The sequence below is a fragment of the Emydura macquarii genome, unplaced genomic scaffold (genome assembly GCF_026122565.2).
Source record: "Emydura macquarii macquarii isolate MOO-44397 ecotype Brisbane River unplaced genomic scaffold, CSIRO-AGI_Emac_v2 contig_1253, whole genome shotgun sequence".
Lineage (NCBI taxonomy): Eukaryota > Metazoa > Chordata > Testudines > Chelidae > Emydura > Emydura macquarii.
This window is the reverse complement of record NW_027131390.1, coordinates 55,571,561-55,584,497: the sequence shown is the minus strand read 5'-3', so window position 1 is coordinate 55,584,497 and position 12,937 is coordinate 55,571,561. Positions and strand designations below refer to the sequence as shown.

At 40.4% G+C, this 12,937-nt stretch overlaps 1 protein-coding gene across 2 annotated transcripts in view; it reads right to left on the bottom strand.

Annotated features, from left to right (window-relative positions):
- RAPH1 (Ras association (RalGDS/AF-6) and pleckstrin homology domains 1) overlaps positions 1-12,937 on the bottom strand; it is a 156,103-nt gene that overhangs the window by 17,335 nt on the left and 125,831 nt on the right. For both annotated transcript variants that reach the window (XM_067548850.1, XM_067548851.1), the window contains 5 exons: positions 12,727-12,792; positions 10,722-10,865; positions 8,758-8,868; positions 2,436-2,534; positions 246-366 (listed from right to left, as the gene is read on the bottom strand). In XM_067548850.1, the coding sequence (XP_067404951.1) occupies positions 246-366; positions 2,436-2,534; positions 8,758-8,868; positions 10,722-10,865; positions 12,727-12,792 (541 nt within the window). The remainder of the gene's footprint in view (positions 1-245; positions 367-2,435; positions 2,535-8,757; positions 8,869-10,721; positions 10,866-12,726; positions 12,793-12,937) is intronic.

Below are 12,937 nucleotides of genomic sequence, written 5' to 3'. Positions count from 1 at the left end.
GTTTCAGATAAATTTTCTTTTGGCTGTGCATGAGAAAAGTACATTATGTTACTGACAGAAAATGCCCAATCACAATTACTAAAGAATACAATACATTTCTTTTTGCGACTAAAGATAGTCTAGAACTACTGGGACTATGTGGAAATAACCAGTCACATTTACTAATCTCTGCTGGAGTCTTCAAATGGTTTCAGAAACAAACAGTATTAACATATTTCCATTATGGGTCAGGCTATTATAGTTACCTGGTAAACTGGAAGAGCTGGATCCTGACTTGATACTGGAGCTGGACAAGGAAGTCCAGTCATATGCTGACTCTGTCCTCTTCAGCGCTTCCTGATAGTTCACATACAGTTGCTTCCCATACTAAACAAAGAGAGGAACATAAAATGTTTAGCTTGTGCCTGTTTCAGCTGGTTGATTTATGTCCCAAGCTTCTTTTGCCCACCATTTCTTTCAGAGATGATAAGCAGCTGGCTCTCTGCTGAGGAACTCAGGCAGAGTAATTATTTTCAAGTGGAGGTTTTGTTTTTCATTTTGTTTAAGAACAGTGGCATTGTCTTTTTTCTCTTTTATTATCTAATTGCTTAGAGAGCTAGAAACAATCTGGCTATCCTAGAGAAGAAAATGTCAAACTACCTGGAAACATGCTAGATAAGTGCAATAAAATCATCTACCTAATTCACTGAGCCAACCTGCTGGTTCTAAGTAATTATTACCTGAACTACTAAGTCACTGTTTTTGATATAGCCACCTTTCCCAAATTCATTTATGAGTTAGCCCAAAATGAGTCAGCATGGCCAAAAGCGAACAGTGATGTCACACATCCATTGGATCTTCACTGTGGGATCGGAAAGCAGGGAGAGAGAAATTCAGGGACAGGAAAATATGTATAGGCACCTGTAGAAGCAATTCTGGTAAAGAAATGTATATAGCAGTGGTCTCAACTCGCCTACCACTGCAGGCTACACAGGAAGCTCTCTGTGTTATGTGGGCTGCATCCACACTATATAAAGCCTGTCTGCTATGGCTGCCCAGTCAGGCACAGTGATCCCATCCACCACGCCATGGGGGACCCTAGCTGGGAAGCTGCACAGGGACAAATTTCTACGCTGCACCAGCTCTCCCGCCAGGGCAGCCTCCTGCTTTGGCTGCGAGCGCTGGGTCTGGACGTGGCCAGCAGGCGACGGGCGGGCGGGTGCTGTCTGCTGCAGGCAGCCCAGGAGCATGCTCCCCTTCCCACTCCTCCAGAAGTGACATGTAGCTGTGGCTAGAGTGGGGCGGGGCACATGCCCCCCATTTCTCCGGATGGCTCTGGGAAGGACACCCAGAAGCGAGGAGGCAGCGCTCCCCCTGGCGATGGCACTCTCAGTCCTTCCCTTTTCTTCCCCCTGCCCCATCCCCCATCTCCTTCCCCTTTTCTCTCCTCACTGTCTCCTACCCCATCCCACTCCCACAGCCCCTTCCCCCTGCCCCATCCCATATTCTTCTCCCTGCCATATCCAATCCCCCTTGCCCTGCCCCATGGCCAGGCACTCACTGGTGTACGAAAACAGGAACAGGACCCATCACACATGGAAGAGGATGATGATGGGCACTAGGAGCCAGCATCTTGGAGCTGCCAGCAAGGGAAGGACAGAGCCTCCCACACAGAAAGGCTGAGCAGAGCAAGCCCTGCTCGGTGCTTGCAGAAATCGAGGCTGGAGGGCCCGGGGAGGGAGGGGGGTAGACTATGCCCCCCAAACTACACCCACAGCTGGTGAGGGTTCATGACCTGGTGCCTCCCCCACCCGTGGTGACCGGATACTGCTACATTCCCCTTTCAACTGGACTTTCTGGTCAAAAACGGGACACCTGTAAACCCTATTATGTCCCAGAAGCACGGGGAGGGAGGAAGCAGCAGGCTGACTGAACTCCTCCTCCACCACAAGGGGCAGGGCTGCTTCGCCTTCCCTGCTGGTGGGAGCGCCTCCAGCAGGGCTCCGTTGCACTGCCTCCCCCACAGTCCCTTCGGGGAGCTGAGAGTGAGGCAATCAGTGCAGCAAACTTTGAATTTGTTTTAGCACATAGCTGGGCTGCAGTTTTGTGCTAATTAGGCCTCAAGCGGCCTACAGGTTGAGAACCACTGGTACATACTGTTGATAGACTTCAAAAAATAATATGTATGAAAACTAATTTCAGACTTTTGTGGAGCTTCAAGGTCAGAATGGCTAAATATAGGGAAGTTTATAAAAAGAGAACATGCTTTGTCTCAATAATTGTTTCAAACAAGTAACGTTTGACCCATAGCTGATTAACTTCTTGGTTAGTTAGTTTTGTGTGTGTCTTCTTGCTCTCCCCTCACTGACACATCATCTGCCTCAGGATAACAACATACAGGTAACTACCTCTACATTGCAAGAATGGAAGAGGAAAATATAATTCAAAGTAGTTACCTTAGCAATACGGATGCCATTTATCCACTGGTGTAAAGTTCTTACATCATCACAGCAGAGATATTTGATATACTGAGACTTCTTCTGGATCTGAGGGTGCTATAGAAAGAATATTTAGTCTATCAATATTTTAATGTAAACAACATTAAGAAGAATTAAAAAAGTAAAAAAACACCAAACTATTTTTTAAGAGTGGGCTTGTTCAAAACACTGTTATTCAATCCCTGACGTTGCTGCTCTCAAATTCAGTGGAAAATTAAAGCAGTAAATGCAAGAAAAACATTCATCTGTCAAGGTACAGATCAGGATTTCCTAAATGATGAAATTGTGAACAGATATATCCAGTTTGTAGGGTAGGCGTTTCAGGGAAAAAAATTACTTTGCAACCAAACTGGCAACATGGGGACTGTCTGGTGAGCACCCATTTCAGGTTTGCAATACCATAAAAGGGCTGTTCTTACAGTATTTTGGTGTAGGAGCTGGTCTGCCCCCCTTGGAATCTTTAGAGGTGGTCATACACTGAGTTCAAATGGTCAGAAGGAAGCTAGAAGCTTCTAGAAGAGGCAGATGGCTACTTCTGATGTGGTGGAAGAGAAAGGGTTAGTCTTTGCCATTTTACCTCTACCAACACCTGCATCACTGAAGGAGATGGGAGAAAGGTGGATTATTAACTTTCTTTCTATACTGCCAAAACCAGGCTTTGGAAAAAACAACCCCCTACTAGTATTTTCCACCTCTAACTTTCTTGAAAGTTGACAAACAGCGTTTAGCCATTGTCCAGCATGATCACTTTTATTAACAGTATAGCCATTGTCGAGCACAGTTGCGTTTATTAACATTTTAAAGCCTGTAATATGAAAACTATGTCTGAAACAGAAATATTAACTAGTCCAACTACTTGCCTTTTTTCTCCCTATAGAAAAGAAATGCAACTCTTCACGGTTTATTTAGAAAATATCCTATTTCAAAATCAGTCTTTGACACACAGGATTCAAATAAGATATGTATATTTGTTTTTTAAATTCTGATGATAGCTGGAATACTTGGTCATTTCCTGTTCATTCTGTAAGAGTTATGTATCTCACAGCTGTCAGTATCCCTATTAATCCCTTCATCAGATTAGAGTTCAGTAATACAAAGGTCTGCTGGAAGATTCAAAATATCCTCTTTTTCTTGAAAGCTCTCTCTTACATACATCCAAGATCTTTTAACTTCTTTTCAGAGCACTTGCTTACACTACATCTTCCAATAACACTGTTTGTGTCTCATTTTGAGTATTTGTGAAATGTGAGACTAAAATAAATAAATAAATATATTACTTCAACTGCAGAATATATAATTGGTCTCATTCTACTATTGAACCATTAAGTATTCTCGTTTTTACTAATCTTTACTATCAACTCCTTTAGTGTATGTATAGTACAGTAAAAAAAACTGTACAACTATGCTCATAACTGAAGCATAGAAAGGTTAAATGACTTGCCCAAGGTTATGTATCAACTCAGAGGAAGACACAAAAATAGAGTGCTGACTCCAGATCTCTGTCCCAACAAACGATGTAAAAAATTCCTGAACTTTTTGTCTCAAATTACACCCTAGCTAAAAAGAAGCTCTTTCTGAAATCTAAACTTCAGGATCAAAGAGTTAACATTATAAATTGGCATACAAAAGCTACAGTCCACATCTGAGGGCAGATTCTGCCACTCCTAGTTGTGCTGAATAGCACTTTACTAAATTACTGAAACTACTTGAGCAGCAAGGTTCAAACATGAGGAAGGGGGCAGAATCCAGACCTTAACAATGATCAGAGTTGAGTACTCCCATTCATCACTTTGATAAAACGTGCAATTTGGGGTTCTCTCTTTTAAACTGCATGAATAGGAGTAGCAAAAAATTGAGTATCTATAAACAAATTATGCTGTACCCTTCAATCTGTAAAAAACCGATTCACATTGCTGGAACATAGAGGAGAGAAAGCGCAACACCAATTAAAATCTCATATTAACTGTCTGGTGATATCCCAACATCATATTTCACTTACACCTCAGAAAATACTATAAAAATTAGACCAACCAACCCCATCACATGCATTTGCTCTAAGATTAATGGGAAATTCTAATAAATAAAGATTTTTCTATGGCTCCATTTACACTCAGTTTTAATAAATCTATTCCAGTAAGACTTGGTCCGGTTTACACTGGCTGGCCAACAAGTTATAGAAAACAGCACAGTGAGAGCCACAACTGAATCAGGTAGATAGGAAATGACACACTGGAAACATAGGCATGATCCATATCTGCTTTTATCTTCTGTATTCGGGAATCAATTTACATCAAATCATAAATATCCACAAGTACTTAAATCTCTGCTTTAAATTGCTCTCAATTATCTGCAGAGGAATCATGTGCCAATGATTAAGAGGACATGGAAAAGAATTTTCAGGTTCAATTTTAACTAATGTTTCTTAATCCACATATTAAGTATTCAATATAGTAGATATGTAAGTATTTTTTCCCTAAACTGTACACAAATATGAGAAACTGTCTCATGGCAGAATTATATCATCTTTTCAAAGAGTTTGTAGACATGAGCAAACAGCAGGCATAGGCATGTCAGTTATTCTAGTGTATCACATATGCAATGAAATGCGAGATGTGACTAATGACAGAAAACAAGTAAACATATTCCTGTTAAAGGTGAACAGTACCTGTTATCCTCATTCAACCACCATATTCAAGTTCATGAAGAAACATTTCTTACCATGAGCACATTGTGTAAAATTGTTTCAAAATAATTTGGAGTCTACCACTGGCAACACCATTTCTAACACAAAATATGAGAGTCAAATGAAATAGATCAGAAGAAATCCTGGTACAACTTAAGATACCTGACAACATTTCAATTGGGCAACTGCTTTAACCACATTTATTTCCTTTACTACTTGCCCCCATTTGCATTCCCCTTTATGAATTTTTCAACTCAGCTCTTTATCTGGCATGCAGTGTTTCTAAAGAACACTTGAATAAATGATTTTTGTGAGTTTTTGTAAAAATGATGTTAGGTTGGAGTATACATTGCAAACTTTACCATTTAGGTTTAAAGTAGTTTCACTGGTGAAAAAGCTTATGATACAACTGAAGGTTTGCAAGAATATGTTTCCCTCCTACAAAAAACCAAGCAAAATAAATTTCACTGCAGTTTCTGAAACAGCCACAGCCTAGACATATTGTCTCCTAGTACATTGGTCCACGGTAGGTGTAAATGAGGTCATCACAATGTGTTTGAAATGAGCCCCAACAACAAGAAAAAGGATAAAACAATGAGAGTCCTGTAGCACCTTGAAGACTAAAAAATTCCTGCAGGCATAAGCTTTCGTGGGCTGCAACCCACTTCGTCAGATGCATGAAATGGAAATCACAGATAGGAGGTATATGTATACATCCAAGGGTAAGGAACAACAATGGGGAGGGCAAGTACTAACAAAGTCAATTAAGTTAGGGTAGATGAGGCCTATTCACAATCGTTGATTAGAAGGTGAGAATGTGTGAACAGTGACAATTACTTCTTGTAATGAGATAACCATTCCAAGTCCCTGTTCAGACCCAGTCTAATTGTGTGAAATTTGCATATGAGTTCCAGATCTGCAGTTTCTCACTGAAGTCTGTTTCTGAAGTTTTTTTGTAGAAGTATGGCAACTTTCAAGTCAACTACAGAGTGTCCTGGAGATTGAAGTACTCTTCGACTGGTTTATGGATGTTACCATTTTTATGTTTTATTTGTGTCCATTTATTCTTTTGCGTAGTGACAGTCCGGTTTGGCCAATGTACAAGGCAGAAGGGCACTGCTGGCACTTGATGGCATATATTACATTAGTAGATGTGCAGGTGAATGAGCTTCTGATGGTGTGGCTGATGTGGATAGGACCTGTGATGGTGTCACCAGAGTCGATGTGTGGGCAGAGTTGGCAACAGGGTTTGTTACAGGGATAGGTTCCTGGGTTAGCGTTCTTGTTGTATGGTGTGCGGTTGCTGGTGAGTATTTGCTTCAGGTTGGGAGGCTGTCTGTAAGCAAGGCTAGGCCTGCCTCCCACGGCTTGAGTGAGTGAGGGATCATCTGCTAGGATAGGTTGTAGATCCTTAATGATGTGTTGGAGAGATTTTAGCTGGGTGCTGTAGGTGATGGCCAGTGGTGTTCTGTTGTTTTCTCTGTTGAGCCTATCCTGTAATAGGTGACTTCTGGGTACCCATCTGGCTCTGTCAATTTGTTTCTTCACCTCCCCACGTGGGTATTGTAGTTTTAAGAATGTTTTATGGAGATCCTGTAGGTGTTTGTCTCTGTCTGAGGGATTGGAGCAAATCCGGTTGTATCTTAAGGCTTGGCTGTAGGCAATAAATTGTGTAATGTGTCCAGGGTGGAAGCTGGAGACATGAAGGTATGTATTGCAGTCAGTTGGTTTTCGGTATAGGATGGTATCAATGTGACCATCCTTTATTTGTATTGTAGTGTCCAGGAAGTGGATTTCTTGTGTGGACTGGTCCAGGCTGAGGTCTTTAAGGTGCTACAGGACTCTTGTTGTTTTCGCTGTATACAGACTAACACGGCTACCCCTCTGGAACTTTTCAAGAGAAAGGATAGGTATTCTTGGGACAAAACGCTCCAGTCTATGTCCCCTCCTGCCTCTTAGCAATCTGGAAAGATTCTCACCCTTTCCCTAAATACATGGCAGCATAGCCAGACTTATAGCCATGATACCCAATTGTCCACCTGACTCATGGTGGCACTGTAATCATGTAACTATTCTGTGTGGGACAGAAGAGAACACATTGTGGGACCTTTTGTTTCAAGAAGTTTGTTGCGGTTTTTTTGCAACTTACACCAAGGCATGCAATTGTCATTGAGAACATACTATTTAATGTAAGGCTTTCTAAGCTCCTTCTTTGAAAGTAGATCATTTATAGAGAGGAATCAGTCAGCTATGTGGGGGTATGGAGTAGAAAGGAACTGTGCAGCCAGTACTCTCTTCTGCATTGCACCACTGTGGCACTTTCTGTGACTTTTTGGGATGCCAGATGGCAGCTGCCCAGTCCTGCTTGGTCCCAGCTCCTAGGTTGGAGCCCAGTGGCAGCCTCTGTGCCTTGCGAGCTGGCTCTGAGCCGAGTGACAGCCTCCTATGTCCCGGTTTGAAGACGGGAAGCAGCTGCCTGCTGCCTGCCCACATCCCCGGGTCCCAGCTTGCGTGGAAGCCTCCTCTGGCCCAGCTAGGAGCAGGTGGCAGTCGCCCACCTCCTGAGCTGCAGCCAGACGGCAGCTGACTACAACTTGCCCAGGGGGCAGCTCCCCTCCTCAGCTGAAAGCCCGGTGCCCAGAAAGCCAGGTGGAGAGCCCAGCAGTTTGCCCAGTCCTGGAGCCAGGCTCTACCAGCAGGCTTACTTGTCAATTTCACTGCTCTAGTTGAACAGTGAAATTGACAACTATGACAGCCTCAGATTTTACCAGTATAAAAATATTAAGAGGGGCCCACACAGTGTGATTTGTCCCAGGCCCGCACCCCCCTAGGGACGGCCATGGGGAGCGCTGCTATCCACTCTGGTAGGCTGCTAGTGTCTGCTCATACCTCACAAGTTCCCACCTGTGTGAGGAGAACACCACGTGACTCCGCCATCAGGCCATAGTGATTGGCTGGCATTGATCTTTGCTACTATATGGAGGAAGGGGAGAAGGAAGGAGGGGAGAAACAGTAGGGGATTTTGTGATCTGCCACAGCCACACAGCACTGCAGAACTCAGAACTCTCATAACTCTCCTGCTTTACGAGAAATACAGTTGTCCAGCGGTAAAGGGGAAAAAGATTGTATTTCTCAGAGTGGAAAATTGAGTGTTGGGATACTTATTAAAATTACAGAAGTTAGGGGGTACTTGCTACTTAAAAGGTTGAGAAACACTGGCATAACACACAATAGAAAATATATTTTTCAGCGTATTTAATGAGAATATCACTTACTCTATGATTTCTAGAAATATGGTGTCTTTAAATAGATTGAATTTTTTCATAATTGAAGTTGTGTTCCTAATTCATACTGAAAATTCATGTGATTAATTTTCCATTAGTTATATCAGTGTGGAAAGCATGATCTTCATTACAATCTGCCTCTGTATCCATTAATTTTCTGTATTAGTTCCTCTTACCTCCTCATAACTAGAACATAGTTAGAAGAACATAGCTGTTAGAAGACTCTAGACAAAAATAGCATGTATTTAAAATTCCTATAGCACCTTTATACTTGCTCTGTTTGGTAAAACACTTAAAAACATTTACAAGTTACCTTCAGCACTAAACAATAGTCTGTAGGTGCTTTGTACTTGTTCCGATAATCCTGTCCATAGTAAACGTTGACATGATCTAGCTGAAGAAAGCACACCAGATCCCGCGAGACCTATTAAATACAAAAATATTCAGTTATGAAAAAATATTAATAAGAAAAATCAGAGCCACAATGAAAAACCTTGATTTAAACACTGCCAGCTCTTCACTCCTATACCTTGTCCACACACAAAATTGTACCAGTTTAACTAGCAATGCAATGTTTCTCCAATTTTGTTAAACTGGGGGCAACCGTGTGTGAGGACACCCTTAAACTGGTTCAGCTTCACAAGCTAAATCATCATAAGTATGTGCCTATATGTAAAGGCTGCTCTGGTTTAACTAAAAATGAATATCACATCTTTAGTTAAACCACTGAATTGTGTAGACAGCCCTGTAGACTGGAACTACCAAGAGTGAAGCACATTAGTATGAGTGGATGCACGAGTTCCAAGAAGCTAAACTAAAAAGCAATTAGAACTGAACAAGAAATTGGTACTATCATAATTCAATGAGAGCTAGCTAATTTTCCAAGGACGAAATTCCTGTATCTGAATTTTAACCAATAAGAAGTCTAAGAAGTGAAGAATTATGTATCACAGATAGAGGAAAATACTACTATTACCTGAAACAACTTGCCAGGGTATTCTGAAATGTTTAAGAAGTTTCTTATTCTGCTCACATAAAAAACAGTATTACTAATTAAAATGGTGAATGTATAATCATTAAGACTAGCAATCAATATGCCGAGTGGAATAGGTCTATACACAAAATTCCTGCATCAGATTTTAGTTTTTGAACAAGGAAATGCTTTTTCAAATCTGTCATTTTTTTGTGCAGTAGTTCAAAACTTGTTATTTTCTTTTGACAGTATTATAATCTAGGCCACTATTGAAACTTAAAATCAGCAGAGGGTCAGTAGGAGAGATCACATTGGGAACTCTTCAGCAGCTGCTGAGAATATAAGCATTCACCTAGATCCACACTGTTTTAAGATTTCACATTAAAAGTACTTCTCAATACAATTTTACTCACAATTTCAGCAATGATTGTAAGGTACACCATTTTTACATAGTATCTTATCATTACCTTGTCTAATTAAATGGAAAGTCTTAAAAGGAGACTAATCTTTGAAATTTACTCAGTTCTATGGGAGCCAATGTAGTGATCAGAACACTGAGTTGGGGTTGATTTGCTTTTGGTGGCCAGTTGTTTAGGAGGTGAGCTGCTGTGTTTTGGACTAGCCATTTCCATATATAGTGAATTTCAGTAAGCCACCCTGGAAGTTACGAATGCAACAATCAGTGTAGCAATTTTCTATTCTTCTTCCAGCGTAATATGACTTCAACACAGAAAACAAAGTTGTAGAAATCATGCAGAAAGGGTATGATCTACATTGATTCCAGAAACTGTGGTTAAAATTAGATTAAAAAGAAACTCTTGAATATGAACTACGAAGAACATTTGGTAGTCTGAATGACTCAAGTGTTTCCTTGGCATATATTAGTCAGGGATACACTAATACTTGTAGGGCCACTTAGTCCTTCATCTGTGAAAAAGTTGTATTGGACAGGCAGGAGAAAAGAAATCAAACTGGCCTGAACCATACATATACACACACTTTTAGGAGAAATATTCTACTCTGAACAAACATATATGCCACATCAAATGCTACTAGAATAAATTATTGTTCATTTATATTTTAATTAAAGGATTATAATGATAATCTGAACAACAGCATTGTGCTGCCAGAATTCTGCAGTAATATTCAAGGCTCCTTCTACACATACACATTTAAATTATGAAGGGGATGTCTTTTTTGCTCGAGTTTTTTGTTCTGAAGGTAGATAGTTATCAGACGGCAAGTTGAAATTAGACAATCACTCTTAAGAGCTATATTTTATAAGAGTAAACAAAGGACAGCACCTTTGCTTTTCCTTTAGGGACATAGTAGATTCCAGAAGCTCGCAAAAGAAAATAACGCTTCTTCCAAGACTTCTTGCCATCATCTTTCAGCCACAGGACCCCCTCAATTTCTGGCACTGTTACAGAACTTCCACAAAAACATTCCTACAGAGAGCCAGTGGGAGTGCAGAAAAAAAGAGAACATATAAAAGCATATTAATATTTTAAAACGATGAAATGGATTGGGTTTAGAGCCCTGGGGGTTGAAGTCCTTTATTTATCTAGAGCAGCCACTTGACCTGACTGTACCTGACCCGAGTACCACTCAGGAAAAAAAGGGGGGAGGGGGGGACTTGCGGCGGCGAGGTTTCGTCGCGGCAGCGGGGAGGGGACGACGACGACGACTTTCGGCGGGTTACATGGGAGGAACAATGCCCTCTGCCGAAACCCTTCCACCGTTTGCCCCTTTTTGGCGGCAGGGTTTGGCAGGGGTGGGAGGGCACTTCCGGCAGCGGATTTGGTGGCGCAGTACGGCTCGCGTACCACCCAGCCTGCTCCAAAGAACCACTGATCTAGAGAATATATATAGCATGATCAGTGACTTCTCCACTGAGTTCTAACATGCAGGGACTACCTGTAGAGGCAAAAGAATAATTATGCATATGTGCCCATTTGATCTTTGCCTCTGATTTAATAGTTCTCCCCTCCGTAGAGAATGTCAATAAAAGTGTTACTTGGTCACTGGTGTGAAGGTTTCTTAACTAATGCTCATCAGTAATGGTCCCAAAAGTGCTCCAATAGCTTTAACCAAACCGAAAGATATGGGCCCACCCATCAGCTATTGGGACATAGTTTCCCAAGTATATACAAAACCTCAGTAATAGTCAGTGGTCCCAACTATGATCCATTTCACGTGTATTTTGCTGCTAGTGCTATCAGCACAAATAAATGTATGTCACACTTTATAGTAAGGTTCCATTTAATAAAGGGTGAATAAAAGCATAAGAGATGTTATAATCATATTCCAGAAAAGAGTAGTATGTGCTACAGAAGGTTATAAGCATAGCACAAGAAAGGGTTATAGAACAGAGGTCAAATGTCATGGCTATAAGCAATTTATTGTTTAGACTCTAACTGTTGGACTCTAACAGTCTATCAAAATGTTTAACCAATCATTTATACATTATTAATAAATATAAAATCATTTAAGTCAATTTTAAATATTCATTTACACAAACATTTACAAATTCATGATTTAATTTTCAAAGTGAAATATAAAACAATCCCATGTTAGATGTAAGAAAGAAAATACTGTATCCTTTTTAATGTGCCATCTAAAGATAACATTTTTAGTATTAGACTGTCACAATAATTTGCATAAAACTATATAGAATTTTAAAGTTATATGTAATGCTTGTGATATTTATGTTTATGCCTATATTTGTTTTTTGGGTGTTTATTGTTCTTTTTAAATTGCTTAAATTCTTCTGATTTTAATTAGATTCCTTTTCCCACAGTTATTTTTCTCCTTTGCTTTTATAATTTCTGTAGTTAGTGGGGTTTTTAAATCTATTAAATCATGATGATGCCATTTATTTCTAAATTAGCTGAGCAGTACAGTTCTGGAGACAGCATATGTTGTCTGTGAACTATATTATGAAATATGCTATAATCTTTGCTGAAGGTAGTCAACAGCAGTTTGCATAGCACCATTTTCTGATAAACATCCCTTCTCTCACTGATCAGAAACTAAGCTAGAGCTCTGCAAGTGACAATTGTTTAAACACAGTTGTAGATAGCATGGTTTTGATCTCATAATGGATGGAGACTTTCCCGCAGTTTTGTCTATTACAAAAGTCAGGAGACATCTTTATTCAGAAAGCTCTATATTCAAGAAGAAGAAGAACCCGCCCCAGCAGTATGTATTCACATTTAACGTATCCTGCTCAACACTTAGCAATAGTTTAAGAGTTTAACAAACTGTAGCCCACAAATCACCATGCTTTTTTTGTTTTGCCAGTCTTACCTCCAGCAGCACTTCTTTATTTCTGTCTGCCATCTCAGAGGTTTCTTTTTTCCCCAGCAAATAGTTCTACAACAACAACAAAAACCCCAAAAGGATGAAAATCTGTTGAAGTTCTGAAGTCAAACCAAGTCCCCTTTTTCACTTCCTCATGTTGATAAGAGTTTAGCTGTTCTAAGACCTGTCCGGTCCTCTCGTAGAGCTAGATATTATT